The sequence below is a fragment of the Gracilinanus agilis genome, chromosome 4 (genome assembly GCF_016433145.1).
Source record: "Gracilinanus agilis isolate LMUSP501 chromosome 4, AgileGrace, whole genome shotgun sequence".
In the NCBI taxonomy this organism is placed as follows: domain Eukaryota; kingdom Metazoa; phylum Chordata; class Mammalia; order Didelphimorphia; family Didelphidae; genus Gracilinanus; species Gracilinanus agilis.
In genome coordinates this window covers 169,468,909-169,482,837 of record NC_058133.1, presented here as the reverse complement: position 1 = coordinate 169,482,837, position 13,929 = coordinate 169,468,909, and the positions used below count along the sequence as shown (strand labels likewise).

The 13,929-nt window shown below is 44.4% G+C and overlaps 2 protein-coding genes across 3 annotated transcripts in view; both read right to left on the bottom strand.

Moving 5' to 3' along the window:
* CRTC2 (CREB regulated transcription coactivator 2) overlaps positions 1-223 on the bottom strand; it is a 15,388-nt gene extending 15,165 nt beyond the window's left edge. The window contains exon 1 of the mRNA XM_044675051.1: positions 38-223. Within this exon, the coding sequence (XP_044530986.1) occupies positions 38-223 (186 nt within the window). The remainder of the gene's footprint in view (positions 1-37) is intronic.
* Positions 224-685: 462 nt separating this feature from the next.
* Positions 686-4,588, bottom strand: SLC39A1 (solute carrier family 39 member 1). 2 transcript variants are annotated; one of them, XM_044671995.1, is made up of 4 exons: positions 4,550-4,588; positions 3,467-3,710; positions 2,849-2,979; positions 686-2,171 (listed from the first exon to the last, which is right to left on the bottom strand). In XM_044671995.1, the coding sequence occupies exons 2-4, from the start codon at positions 3,642-3,644 to the stop codon at positions 1,524-1,526; spliced, it is 957 nt and encodes a 318-aa protein (XP_044527930.1). In that variant the 5' UTR covers positions 3,645-3,710; positions 4,550-4,588; the 3' UTR covers positions 686-1,523. The 2 variants fall into 2 exon arrangements, with proteins under 2 accessions (XP_044527930.1, XP_044527929.1); XM_044671994.1 differs by lacking the exon at positions 4,550-4,588 and having other exon boundaries at positions 3,467-3,749.
* Between the last annotated feature and the right edge of the window lie 9,341 nt (positions 4,589-13,929).

Below are 13,929 nucleotides of genomic sequence, written 5' to 3'. Positions count from 1 at the left end.
CCCCCCCCCACTCTTAGCCACCACCGCTGCGGGCCACGGGCCCGGCTCCTCCCGCCGCAGCAGCCGCCGCCGCCGCCGCCGCCACCGTCTCCTCGACGAGAACAGCGAGCCCGACCCCCGCCTCGCCCCGAACCGCCGCGAGGGGGCCGCAGGGAGTAGTAGTTTGTTTACGTGATGTCTCCTCGCCAGCCGACCAGCGGTGCAGGAAAGATACTGACTTCATTTCCCAGCAGCACTTGAGACGTCGGGTCCTAGATTCATTTCTCTCCCCGCCACCCCCACCCCCGCCTCTTCTCTGGGCAAGCTGGGAAACGTAGTTCTAAATAGGCTCTGAGACTACAAATGAGTGGGAAGAGGAGAGGAGAAAGAAAAGGGAAAGGAAGGGGAAGGCAAGAGGAGGGAAGAAGGGAATAGGAGGGGGAAAGGGAGGATGTGGGCGGGGATAGGGAGGAAAGAAAAAGAGAAGAGCGAAGAAAAAGATTGTCTTGGGTAGGCGGGGTGAGGATAGCTGTGGGTGTGTCAAGCAGCCAGACTTGGATTGAGTAACAGCTGAAAACCTCTGGAGCGTAGATTCTATACTTCCTTCTCCAGGCTCGCGCGTCCGCACGAACTCTCTCCCTCTCCCCGCCCCCATGCCCACCCTCACCCCAGCTCTTGTCCAGCCCAGAAGACACAAACAGAGATATAGGAACACCTTTATTTGGGAAGCAGATCCCGGAAGCGTCAGTTTAGTAAAATAGATTATACAGAGAATATCCCTCCCTCCCATCCACCCACCCTTCTCCAAAAATAACCCCTGGAGAGGCAGGCCCTCCAGGGCGTCTGTAGTACAAAAAAAATTTAGACGGTTCTGCCTTTGGCACCTGGACAAGATCACCAAGTTAGATATTCACCCTCAGCCCTAGAAAGGGTGAAGCTTCACTGGAAATCAGCAGCAGGCAGGGTAGCCCCAAAGTTAGCTGCCTGGCAAGGCCCAATACCAATGTGCTTTGTGAAAAAAGGTGGGAAGAGGGTATTTGGCACTTTGTGGGAGGTATGGAAAGGAAATACAGCTGAAGGCAAGGAATTAGGTCTGAAAATGTCCTCTAGTAACCTGCCCTTAAAAAAGGGGAACACTGAGAAGGGACAGGGGCCAGGAGAAGGAAAAGGGGGCTTCTCCAGGAGAGTGCAGGAATGGGGTGGAATCCATATCCCTGGGGGCTCCAGGTTCCTTTGCCACCCCTTACCCTGCCAAGTTTTGTCTGTCCCTACCCTTAGTGTCTGTCAGTCCTTGTATTCTTACCACCTGTTTACATGTCTCTGTTGTTTAGTGTTTTTCAAGTTTTCTTTGACCCTCTATCCCATCCCCACACTCCTTGAGAGTTTTAACTTTGTTCTTTGTCTCATGTTCCATTAGTCATTCTCTGGGGTCTTGTCTATAACACCCACCAATGCACTCTCCTTCCCTCCTCAATCCCCCATTCATCCTTCTCTAAAGCTCCTCTCAGAGCATCTGATTCCCCCGACCAGACCTTAGAGGCCATTTAAACACGAATGAAAAGCAGACCAGTGAGCAGAGCAAAACCAGCAAGAAGTAGGATGACTTTGAGGATTCTCTGCTCAGAAGTGGCCAATTCCTGGGGCAAGATCTCCAGAAAAGTGATATAAAGGAAGGTGCCCGCTGCCATTCCTTCTAGTACTGATTGTGCCAGCTGGTGCAAAGGCCCTGCTGACTCTGCTAGTGCAGCCCCCAATCCAATACCCAACGGTGTCATGCAAGAGAAAAGAACCCCACAAATGGCCACCACTCCACCCCGAAGCCGGCTCTGCAGTAGCCGGAGGGATAGGCTGACAGCAAGAACCCCCTTGTGCAAGAGCAGTGCCAGACATAGCTCCATTGCCCGGGCTCGCTCCCGTTGCAGCCCCACAGCAAGCCCTTCAAATACTGAGTGAAGGGAAAGTGAGAAGACCAGGACGCAGGCCCTTAAGGCTGAAGGGGTAGGAGAAGTCCCATCAGCCATGGGTCCATCATGCCAGTGGGGAGGTGCACTGCCCACTGTACCAAGGAGAGCTCGAGTCTCCTCTCTTGGAAGGGGCCCCGATTGCTCTTTGTAGGCTAGCACAATCTGTTCCATCACCAGAACCAGAAAAAAACCCATGGCGAGAATGAATTCTTGCAGTGGGAACTGAAGCTGTGGAGGAAAGAAGGGGGGGAGGAAAGCATTAAGAAGAAGCTTCATGGATCCAAGGAGAAATAAGTAGGGAAGAAAAGAGAGAGGTGTTGAGGAGGACCTGGACTAGATACCAGGATCTCTCAATCTCTATTTGCCTAGGCCCCTCCCCCCATGACACAAACCAAAGTTCTCTCTGTTTGGGGCTTCTCCTTTTCTTCTAATATCCTAAATATCCTAATATCCTAAATTATCCTACTTAGGATATCCTAAATATCCTAAACAGAGGTTTCTTTCTGGTGTCATCTGAGCCTTCCCCAGTTCTCCCTTCCCAGTCCTCTAGGTCAGTGAGAAAAAAGATAAGAAAAGATAAAGGGAAGAGCACCAAGAGTGCCACTGCTAAACACTATTTTCTAACTTGGAGGTCAGACAGAGTAGGGTCTTTCTCATACAAACACACACACACAGAAGGTCAGATCTACTCTATACTTAACAGAGCCATGCACAACAAACAGTTTAAAATAAATACAAATACACAAAAGCCTTATACATACATCACAGACAGGTTATGTACATGGCCAAAGAATCATACAAACTTAGACAATTCATGTGGCCAAAAACATGTACACCAAGAATTCTTTTTATATCACCATTACCACCACCACCACCTCTCCCAATCTCCAGGGCTAGATACTCACGGTGATTCGAAGGGCACTCAGAGCCTCATCTATGGCAGCCAGGTAGTCTGGAAGCAAGTCCAAAAGACATGTGGCCAGAAAAACACCACCAGCAAAGCAGCTCACAAGGCTCAGGATTTTTTTTCGGGAGGCTTTGGGAAGGATAAGGATGGCCAAAGAAAAATAATTAGTTGGTTAGTTTTTGGTGGTTTGGTTTTTGGTTTGGTTTTTTTTTGTATCAATTTTCTTAGTATCAATTCTAAGACCTTCTGTCTTAGTGGTAAGGGTTTGCCCACAGTCACCCATTTAGGATATATCTGAGGCCAAATCTAAACCCAAAGCCTTCAGATTCCAGGCTGGTGTTCTATCCACTGTGCTACCTACCTACCAAACAATTAAGTTTCAAAGCCTTCAAGTAGGTGACATCCTTGACCCTGGCCTTAATTCTCAGGAACCACTTCTATTTCTGATAGTTCTTGGATCCCCACAGCCACCCAAACTAGTCCTTTCCTCTCTCAGTTCCCCCTCCAAGTCTTTATTCTCTTTAGATCCCAGAATCTAGCCACCCTCACTCAGTCCCACTTCCAAAAGGGATTACCATGGTATTGGGGGGTGGGGAGGAAGACAAAATTATCCAACCTGAGGCCTCAAAGTTGGCACTGGGACGTCGGAGTACGCAGATGGGCACTAGGCTGCAAAACAGGGTGAGCACCAACAGCACTGCCAGGGCACCCATCTTTACCTCCAGCCCCACAGGCACTGCAGGCACAGCTTCTGGGCGCCACACCAGCCTTTCTGGCTCTTCCCAGGGCACCATGGTGGTGGTGGCTTGAAGGGCAGGGGGTGCCTAAATTCCCTGTCCACACCTGTGAAAGTCCTTGACCTGGTAAAAGTTATGTGGAAATAGGGAAGATTACCAGAGTGGGGGGGGGGTGCAGCTGGAAAAGAAGGCTAGTCAGCTGAGTGCTGCCCCTCCACCACACCCCACCCCAGTTACTTCCTGACCTCTACACCAAGCTGACTCACCCCTTTCCAGGAACATTCCTCATCCCCCCCCAGGACTTTATTCCTCCTGTGACCTCTGCAGGGGCCCAGCAAAGGGGGGAAACCGAGGCACGGGGGAAAGGGATCAAAACATTTAACATCACGTGAGGGATTTATATACCCTTTCCCCGGGGGCTTCCGAATAATGGGAAGGAAACTACAAGGAGATCATAACCCAAAAGAAGCCCGACTTTCAGTGTCCACTCTACAAAGGGATCCAAAAACTTGGTGACTAACAAAGATAAAAAAGAATAGACACAGGAGGAAAGGAGGAGTCCCACAGTGTAATCCGCCCAAAGTGAGGCAGAAATTATACAGGGACGCAAGGCTTTTGCCCCGGCCCCAAATCCTGGGAGGAACAATATTTCCCCCCCCATCCTAAGAGGGGTAGTTTGGAGAGTGGCAGGAGACAGGAGGAGGAAAGGGTCCAGAGCTCTGCTAGAGAGGCGGCAGCGAGGTAGGTCAGGAGCGCGGGAGGCCACTAACGCTAGTCCCGCGACCCAAGCTGGGGGCGAGGGTGGGGAGTAGGCTGGGGTGGGGGGAGGCGGAAGAGTCGCGGAGAAGAGAGGGAGGATCGGTGGGCTGAGATTCGAGGTCCCTGCAACCCGAGAGAGTCTAGGAAGTCGAGACAACGGGCTCCTGGGGGCCGGGTCTCCGCCCCGGACAGGGAGCACTCACCTCGCCTGGGCCTCGTTACATAGTATCCGTTCCGTTCCGGCCTCCAGCCGGGAATTCCCGCCCCCTCCCCACTTCCCCGCACTAAGCTTTCTCGGACCAATGACAGCGCGGAGAGGGCGGGACAAGCCCAGGAGTTACATTGCCCTAGAGCAATCAGAACTAGGTGAAGGGGAGTGGGGGCGGGCCACCACGGGAACCTGGGGCCCGGCACCCGTGGAAGCTTACCTGACCGATTCCTGGGCTCATTTATCGGGCTTTCCTGCACGGAGGTCTCCCGACGCTGACTGCTCAAGAAACACTGATGAATTTCGGGTTTTTTTTTTTAGGAGAACTGATAAAAGAGGAGGGGTGCTTCCACTAGTGCAACTCAGGACCTCCTACTGAAGGAGGGCACTTTTTTTGCCTGCACAATACCAAGCACGTAGTAAGCGGTTAATAAGCTTAAGCTGATGAGCGGACTGCTTGATATTCAACAGTCCCATTTTCGTACTCCCATGGGGGAAGGTAACTTCAGAACAAGAAGAATATATACATATATTTCTTTCTTTCTTTCTTTCTTTCTTTTTTTTAAGGGAAGGCCTAGTCCAGAGTAGAGTCTAGGTTTCTGCAGAATAAAGGGAAGTCTTTAGCCGAAGGACTTGACCACGAGAAGTCTTGGGACACAGAAAGCAAAGACTGGTTAGGAAATCCCCTTCTCAGAAAGATTTATTCTCTTTAGCTTATTGGCCAGCACTGGACACTCTCAATATGAATCCCTTCCCTACCACTGCCCAAGTGATTTGGTTAAAAAAAAGATCTAAGGGAAGGAAGGAAGGAAAAAAAAAAAAGACTTAAGTAGTTTGAGACACAAAGATTATATATGACTTTCCCCAGGTCACAGGACCAGTAAGTGTCTAGAGCTTGACAAGATTTAACAAGTGTCTAGCATTTACATAAAAGATAAATCCCCAAGATGTTCTAAAAGAGAGGTTTTAATATTTAATACAAGAGGGAAAGGACCTAGCCTGGCCTCCCAGAGAAAGTAAGATTTGAAGGAAACCAGAAGGCAGAATTGAAGAGGGACAGCATTTTTGACATGGGAGACACAAGTAAAAAAAGTGGAGTCAGGAGATGAAGTCCTGTTCAAGGAGAGAGCAAGAAGGTTACTATAGCCAGATTGTAGAGCATGTTTGCAGCTAGGTGGTGCCCAGTGGATAGAGGGCAGGCCTGGAGTCACAAAGATAACTCCCTGAGTTCAAATCTAACCTCAAAAGCTTACTAGTTATGTAACCTTGGGTGAATCAATTAACCCTGCTTGCCCTTACCCATAAAATGAGCTGAAGAAGGAAATGACAAACTATTCCACTATCTTTGCCAAGAAAACTCCCCAAAAGATTTTGGTTTTATATGAGTATTCTCTTACAACAATGACCAATATGTTCTGAATGATAACACACATATAACCCAGATCAAATTGTTTATCATCTCCAGGAAGAGGGAAAGAAGGGAAGGAGGGAGACAATTTGGATCTTATAACTTCAGAAAACATATATGGAAAAGTATTGTTACATGTAATTGGTAAAATAAAATATCTTAAAAAAAAAAAAAAGAAAGAAAGAAAGAAAGAAAGAAATCCCTCCAAAAAGGCATCAGGTCAGACACAACTGATCAACAATAGAATAAGTGGAGGTTAGTAGAGTATAAGTAGTCTGGACAAATAGAAAGAAGCCAAGTGGTGAAAGGCTTTGAAAGCCAAATAGGATTTATATTTGATCCTAGAGTGTTCTGAATAGTAAAGTAAAGTGATCACCTAATTTTAGGAAAATTACTTTAGAAGCTGAGTGGAGGATGAATTGGAAAGGATAAATCAATCAAACAGCAACTGCAACAGTCCAGGCTTGAGATGATGAGAGCCTGATTCAAAGAAGGCACTGGGCTGTATGTATAAGCAGAACTGCAGTGCTCAAAAGATACATGAGATCCACACATTTAGAGACATCTCCATCCCAAATGTTCAAATGGGCTATTTGTACCAGATCTATGGAACAGCCTTCAGAGTTCATGTGGGTCTGCTCAGCCAAAGCAGGGCAAAATGTGCGTCGATCCTGATAGTGATTTCATTTTGGTCCTTTGTTGTTGAAGGACAACAACCAACTAATTTATAGATGATATCTAGAGCAAAGCTTCTCAACCTGAGGTCTAGGAACTTTAAAAAAAATATATATATATACAATGATTTCAAAGTAATCAGTTTATATAATCTTATGTATGTTGCCATATTTATATTATTCTGAGAAAGGGTCTATAGGATTCACCAGACTGCCAAAGGAGTTCATACATGGGTATTCTGGCAAATGTTTATCAACCTAGCTCTCCAGGAAAAAAAAATAATTTACATTATTACCATCTTGTTCATCACATTCTTAAGCCCAGATAGCCAAATGATAAATCAAGCCCTAATTTGTAGCTCTTGCTGGTTCCTGAGATGTAAATCTTCATACTAAACATTTAGCCATGGGCCCTTGGGAGCTACTTAGAACTGACTCCTGGCACTCCTCTACTACCTTGGCACAAAAATGGTTAAGGACCCCTGCCCTAGGACTTGGCCAACCCTGAGCAGATTCTTCTGCGAGGTCACTCCAGCTGGAGCCTCTTATCATTTCAATGGTCATATTAAAAAAGACGCAAACCAGCAAGTCATTTAATCCCTATTGCCTTACCCTTACTGCTCTTCTGCCTTGGAACCAAAACACAGTATTGATTCTAAGACAGAAGGTAAGCGTTAACAACAACAAAGTAATAGGAAAGTTTGGGAAAGGGGAGGGGAATAGAATGAATTCTGTTTTGGACATGTTGTTTCATTTGAGATACCCATGGGACACCCAGGTTGATTTGAAAGAGGTCATTCTGGCTCCAAGAGAAATATTTAATAATGCCAGGGTTTAAAAATGTCAAAAAGTATACAGCCTTTAAAAAAGTAAAATAAAGGGAATAAGGAGAAGTGGCAAAAAGATTAGTTCCCTGCTAATTTAGTTTGCTTTGCCCTTGTGATCTGATCCTATGACTGGAGGGTAGAGTTATGGGCTCCAAGGCCTGTATTTAAAAAGGTGGCTCAGCATAGTTTTCTCCTTCCCCCCATCAGCTAAGCACTTGAGATACAAAAAGAAGCAAAAGGCAATCCCTGCCTTCAAGGAGCTTACACTTTAATGGGAGTAACAACATGTAAATAAATATATACAAGTTATATACTGGATAAAGGGGAAATAGCTATGAGAAAGAAGGCATTGGAATTAAGAGGAGTTGGGGAAACACTTCCTGTAAAAGATGGGATTTTAGTAGGGACTGAAAGGAAGCCAGAGTAGTCAGCAGATAGAGTTGAAGAGGGAGAATATATTTTAGGCATAAGGGAAACCCTGAGAAAAAGCCATGAAGCCAAGAGACTGAGGGTCTTGTTAGGAAAAGAGTCAGGAGATGAGTGACATTAGATTAAAGGATATATGTAGGCAGAGGAGCTATAGAAAGACTGGAAAGGTCCAAGACCTCTATTTTTAAAAAGGGCTCCATGTGGGGCAGCTGGGTAAGCTCAGTGGAATGAGAGTCAGGCCTAGAGACAGGAGGTCCTAGGTTCAAACCAGGCCTCAGCCACTTCCCAGCTGTGTGACCCTGGGCAAGTCACTTGACCCCCCATTGCCCACCCTTACCAATCTTCCACCTATGAGACAATACACTGAAGTACAAGGGTTTAAAAAAAAAAAAAAAAAGGGCTCCATGGAGGAACTTCTGAGGGATTATTATGACAAGGAAAGCAGTAATGGGGGCAACTAGGTGGCTTAGTGGATTGAGAACCAGACCTAGAAAGAAGAGGTCCTGGGTTCAAATGTGTCAAGACACTTCCTAGCTGTGTGACCCTGGCCAAGTCACTTAACCCCCATTGCCTAGCCCTTACCACTCTTCTGTCTTAGAACCAATACTTAGTATTAATTCTAAGACAGAAGGTAAAGGTTTAAAACAAAAAGAGTTATGGAAAGACCCAGTAAAAGTAACCTGGCTACATCATATTATCAGTGATGACCTGCATAAAAAACTGATATAATCTTAATCATAGCATTTATAAAAAGTTTGCAAGGTGCTTTAAAAAGATCACATTTGATCCTTACAGCATTCCTGGGAGGTGGATGTTATTATCCCTATTTTACAAATGAGGAAACTAAGGAAGATAAAGCTTAGGTTGGGTATATAGGGGCTTAAGTCTTAGAGGTCACAAAGCTAAGTATTTGAATATATATAGATTTAAAATCAGGGTCTTCTCAATTCTAAATCCATTGTGCTGGGTAGCTGCCTGAATAGTAAAGTTTAGGAGTGGGGTGACCTCAAATAATTAAGCAAAGAATATATCTACATTTTCCTATAAATCCTCAGATATAATATATATGTGATTTTTCATATCCTACTATACATATTCTAACTAATTTAATCTAATAATGATCTAATAACATTATATATGTATATATATACACACTAGGCCAGAAATGTCAAAAATGCAGCCTATAACACTCTTCAATATAGCCCCAACCATATTAAAATGTAATAGGGGGATGGTGGTTCAGTAGATTAAGAAGTCCTGTGTTCAAATCTGACCTTAGACACTTCCTAGCTAGGTGATCCTGGGCAAGTCACTTAACCCCCATTGCCTGAACCATACCACTTTTCTGCCTTGGAACCAATATACAGTATTGATTCTAAGATGGAAGATAAAAGTTTTTTTTTGTTGTCGTTGATGTAATTGGAAAATATTTAACAAAATAATTTAAAATATATTAAAGCAACAAAAATATAATATAATATTAATCTGTGGTTTTCTAAGGTAATATGCCCACAAGGATCCTAATGTAGATTTTTCTAGTCCTTGTTTCTATTTGAGTTTGACCCCATTGTCCTAGCCTGAGAAATGTCTAGAGAGTGTGTATATATGTATAACTAATACTTTTGTAAGCACTTAATTTTTTTCCATTCATTTATAACCAAAAAAGGAAGTTATTCATGCTGAAAGAATGAGCCTGCCTATGGCAGTTGGTAGCACAGTAATTAGTAGAGCCAGGCTGGAAGTTGGGACATCCTGGGTTCAAATCTAGCTTCAGACACTTCCTAGCTGTGTGACCCTGGGCAAGTCCTAGATTGACTGGGACTTGCTGCTGTTCTATCTTAGAATTGATATTAAAAGATTAGGTAAGGGGGCAGCTGGGTAGCTCAGTGGAGTGAGAGTCAGGCCTAGAGACAGGAGGTCCTAGGTTCAAACCCGGCCTCAGCCACTTCCTAGCTGTGTGACCCTGGGCAAGTCACTTGGCCCCCATTGCCCACCCTTATCACTCTTCCACCTATGAGACAATACACCGAAGTACAAGGGTTTAAAAAAAAAAAAAGTAGGTAAGTATTTTCAAACAAACCATCCAAAAAAAGAATGTCTACACCTAAGCAGTACAGCAATACCTTTGAAATATTCAAAGAATAATAAGCCCTGTAAAATACTGGGTAGTCTCTCAAGATTCATGGGAAAATAAGGACAAGTTTATCTTACTTTGCTTAATTATTTGCTTGGTCAACATGTCACACACACCCCACCCCCCTCATAGACTTTTTATTCATTTCCAGGCAGCCTTTCTTTTTTCTGCATTTTTTTTGCTCAAGGTATCTATACACATTTACCTACTATTGTTTAAAATACAAAGTAAAGCCCAGGTCCTCCCCAAAAGCCTCCCCTTTTTCCTCCTCCCAATCTTTTCCCCTTCAGACTTTACACTTCTCAGGCATTATTTTGAATTTTACTTGTCAGCATTCCCCTAGTTTGATTATAAACTTTGAGGGGGTCCAAATCTTATCTAAACTAGTTCCTTTCTTCCTTCCCCTTACAAGTACTGGTCCAGTGATTATTTACTCAAGTAAGTGATAAGAGATTTTAACTGGAGGGACCTTGCAGAAGAATCTGCTCAGGGTTGGCCAGGCCCTAGGGCAGGGGTCCTTAACCATTTTTGTGCCAAGGTGGTAGAGGGGTGCCAGGAGCTCTAAGTAGCTCCCAAGGGCCCATGGCTAAATGTTTAGTGTGAAGATTTACATCTCAGGAACCAGCAAGAGCTACAAATTAGGGCTTGATTTATCATTTGGCTATCTGGGCTTAAGAATGTGATGAACAAGATGGTAATAATGTAAATTACTTTTTTTTTTTTTCCTGGAGAGCTAGGTTGATAAACATTTGCCAGAATACCCATGTATGAACTCCTTTGGCAGTCTGGTAAAGCCTATAGACCCTTTCTCAGAATAATATAAATATGGCAACATACATAAGATTATAAACTAATCAATTTGAAATAATTGTACAAAAATTTTTTTTAAGTACCCAGACTCCAGGTTGAGAAGCCTTGCTCTAGACACCATCTATAAATTAGTTGGTTGGTTGGTTGATTGATTGTTGTCCTTCATATTTGAAAAGAACCAAAACACCACCATGTTAGTATCAATGTACAGCATGTCCTGCTCGGGCTGAGCAGACTCACATGAGCTCAGAAGGCTGTCCCATAGATCTGGTACAAATAGCCCATAGGAACATTTTGATTGGAGATTTCTCTAAATTTCTGCAACTCATGTTTCTTTTGAAGTACTGGAATTCTGCTTTGTTCACAGAGCCCAGTGCCTTCTTTGTTGTGGGCACGACATTCTGGACAGTCCTGTGCCAACGTCTTCCGTATCTCACAATGGATACCAAAGTTCTTTAAAGAAATCTTTTGAATGTCCTTGTATTGCTTCTTCTGACCTCCGTGTGAGCACTTGCCTTGTGGGAGTTGTCAGAAAAATAGTCTGTTGGGCAAATATACATTCAACATTGGAATAGCAACAGCCCATCAAAGTTGTACTGTCTTCAGCAAGTAGCATGTGAATGCTTGGCAGTTCAGCTCAAGAAAGGACCTCAGTGTTTGGTATCTTATCTTGCAAGGAGTTCTTCAGAATTTCCCTAATCTTTTCACTTAAAAAAGGCAACAAGTCTAAAAATTAAGCATATGGAGGAGGCGGTAATCCCAGAGGCTAGAGACTGTTCTTATTTCTCTGACACATGTCTGATTAAGAACTGCCTAGGGGGCAGCTGGGTAGCTCAGTGGATTGAGAGCCAGGCCTAGAGACAGGAGGTCCTAGGTTCAAATATGACCTTAAACACTTCCCAGCTATGTGACCCTGGGCAAGTCACTTAACCCCCATTGCCTACCCTTACCACTCTTCTGCCTTGGAGCCAATATTCAGTATTGACTCCAAGACGGAAGGTAAAGGTTTAAAAAAATTTTTAATTAAAAAAAAAAAAAAACAAGAAAAGAAAAGAAAAAAAGAACTGCCTGACAGTAAGATTGAGTCAGGGAAGGAGAGCCTAGGCTTTGATGTCCCAGGAATAGGAGGGTCTTCAGCAACCATTAGCTGAATGACTTCTTTGCCAAATATTCTTTCTGAGCTTGAATTCCATTTCCTCTGAACTCTTGGATGTCTTTGTGGAAGTGTGACAGATTTTTCAGAGATGTTTTGTACCAATTTATATAAAAGGGAGTATCTTATATGCTTATATTCTAAATTGAACAAATGCAGCATCAACCTATTGACCAGGACCTGGACCTTGCAATTGATTGGCCTGTGGTTCCTGTATTCTGGTGTCCAGATATGAGAGATTGCCTTTGCCCTCTCGTTTCATTCTGCACTAAAACCTGGAATACCCCTTTCAGTGGCTTTCCACAGAAAACAATACCTGTGTCTTATTCATCAATATATGCTGTCAAGGCAACAACAATGGACTTATTGGTTTTGTTTGCAAGTAACTGTATCTAGATTATGCTTTTCCTCTAGCATTTTGTTCCCTTTCTAACATATCTGATATTTGACTTATTTTTTTTTAAACCCTTTACTTCTGTGTATTGGCTCATAGGTGGAAGAGTGGTAAGGGTAGGCAATGGGGGTCAAGTGACGTTCCCAGGATCACACAGCTGGGAAGTGTCTGAGGCCAGATTTGAACCTAGGACCTCCCTTCTCTAGGCCTGACTCTCATTCCACTGAACTACCCAGCTGCCCCCTATATCTGATAGTTGAGATTCCCTCCAGTTGTTTTTTAAAAAATAAAATTTTTCCTTGTAAAAAAAATGTAGTACTATATAAGTAAATTACCTTAGTAAATAATCCCTTTCTTAAAACTACTTAACAAATCTGGACCCAAACATTTCCAAGCTGTGTGACCCTGGGCAAGTCACTTAACCCCAATTGCTTAGTCCTTACTATTCTGCCTTGTAACTGATAATAGCCATTCAAAGACCGAAGGTTAGGGTAGGAAGGGGCTGCACATCACTGGGGCTCAAATTTTAGACTTTAGAGATTCATTCTTGACTCTTTGATGGTACCCTGGGAGAAGAAATGTAGCCAAGCTCTGGGGACCCAGCTCATCAGTGGGAGCGAAACTTGGGATGTGAGCCACAGAATTACCAGAAGGGATGCCTGTACCACAGCCAGGACTCCAGGAAAGATTTGAGAAATGGCATCTCTACTTTGATTTTCATTAATCTGAGAAATCCCTTGAGATATCTTGATTTGGAATATGAAAGGTTAGCAGCAGGGCAGGATGGGAAAACCCAAAGGCTTCCCTAAAACTTCTTGAATAAGATTGTCAGAATGCAAATTGACTCGAGTTTTAGACCCAGACCACTCCAATCCTACCCCTTTCCATCCCTCCCAGGGCCAAATAACATTTCTCCCGGGGTTTCTCTCCTACCCAGCTCACCGCGCCACTGTCCAAAGAACATTGGGGACCCAAGCACCGGGGCTGCTCTTTGGGACCCACAAGCATTTGCAGGGGAGGGGTTTGGCTTACGTATGTGACAGCAAGGATCCGTTATTAAGCTTGCGGTGGATTCGGCCAAATAAGAAACACCCAGATGAAAAAGCAGAAGTTGAAACGTATTCCTCAATTTCAATTTCCAAATGAATTATTTACCATTTCTGATTTCCCAAACCCGTGCTCCCCTCCATGAGTCTCAGTAACTGAGTTTATCCGTAAAGTTATTTATTATTGTTTATTAAGCAGCATAGAACGCCCTGATTGCCCGGGAGGAGGGGCCAGCCAGTTACCATATGGCTTTCTGCCTGATTATTACAAGAATGTCTCGTGGCTCGAGTCAGAATTTATTTCTCCGCCCCAGTGATAACTGAGACTCTACGTCACGTGGAAGAGATTCTTCCCCACCCCCACTTTTCCTTGGCTTCATGCCAAGTTCCCTGGCCCCGCCCCCTGTCCATGCCAGGCGCCCAATTCCTTCCTGACAAATAAGTGTTCCCACCTCACTGACCGAGCGCTCCCGGCGGAAGCCTATTAAAACCCGCCTGGG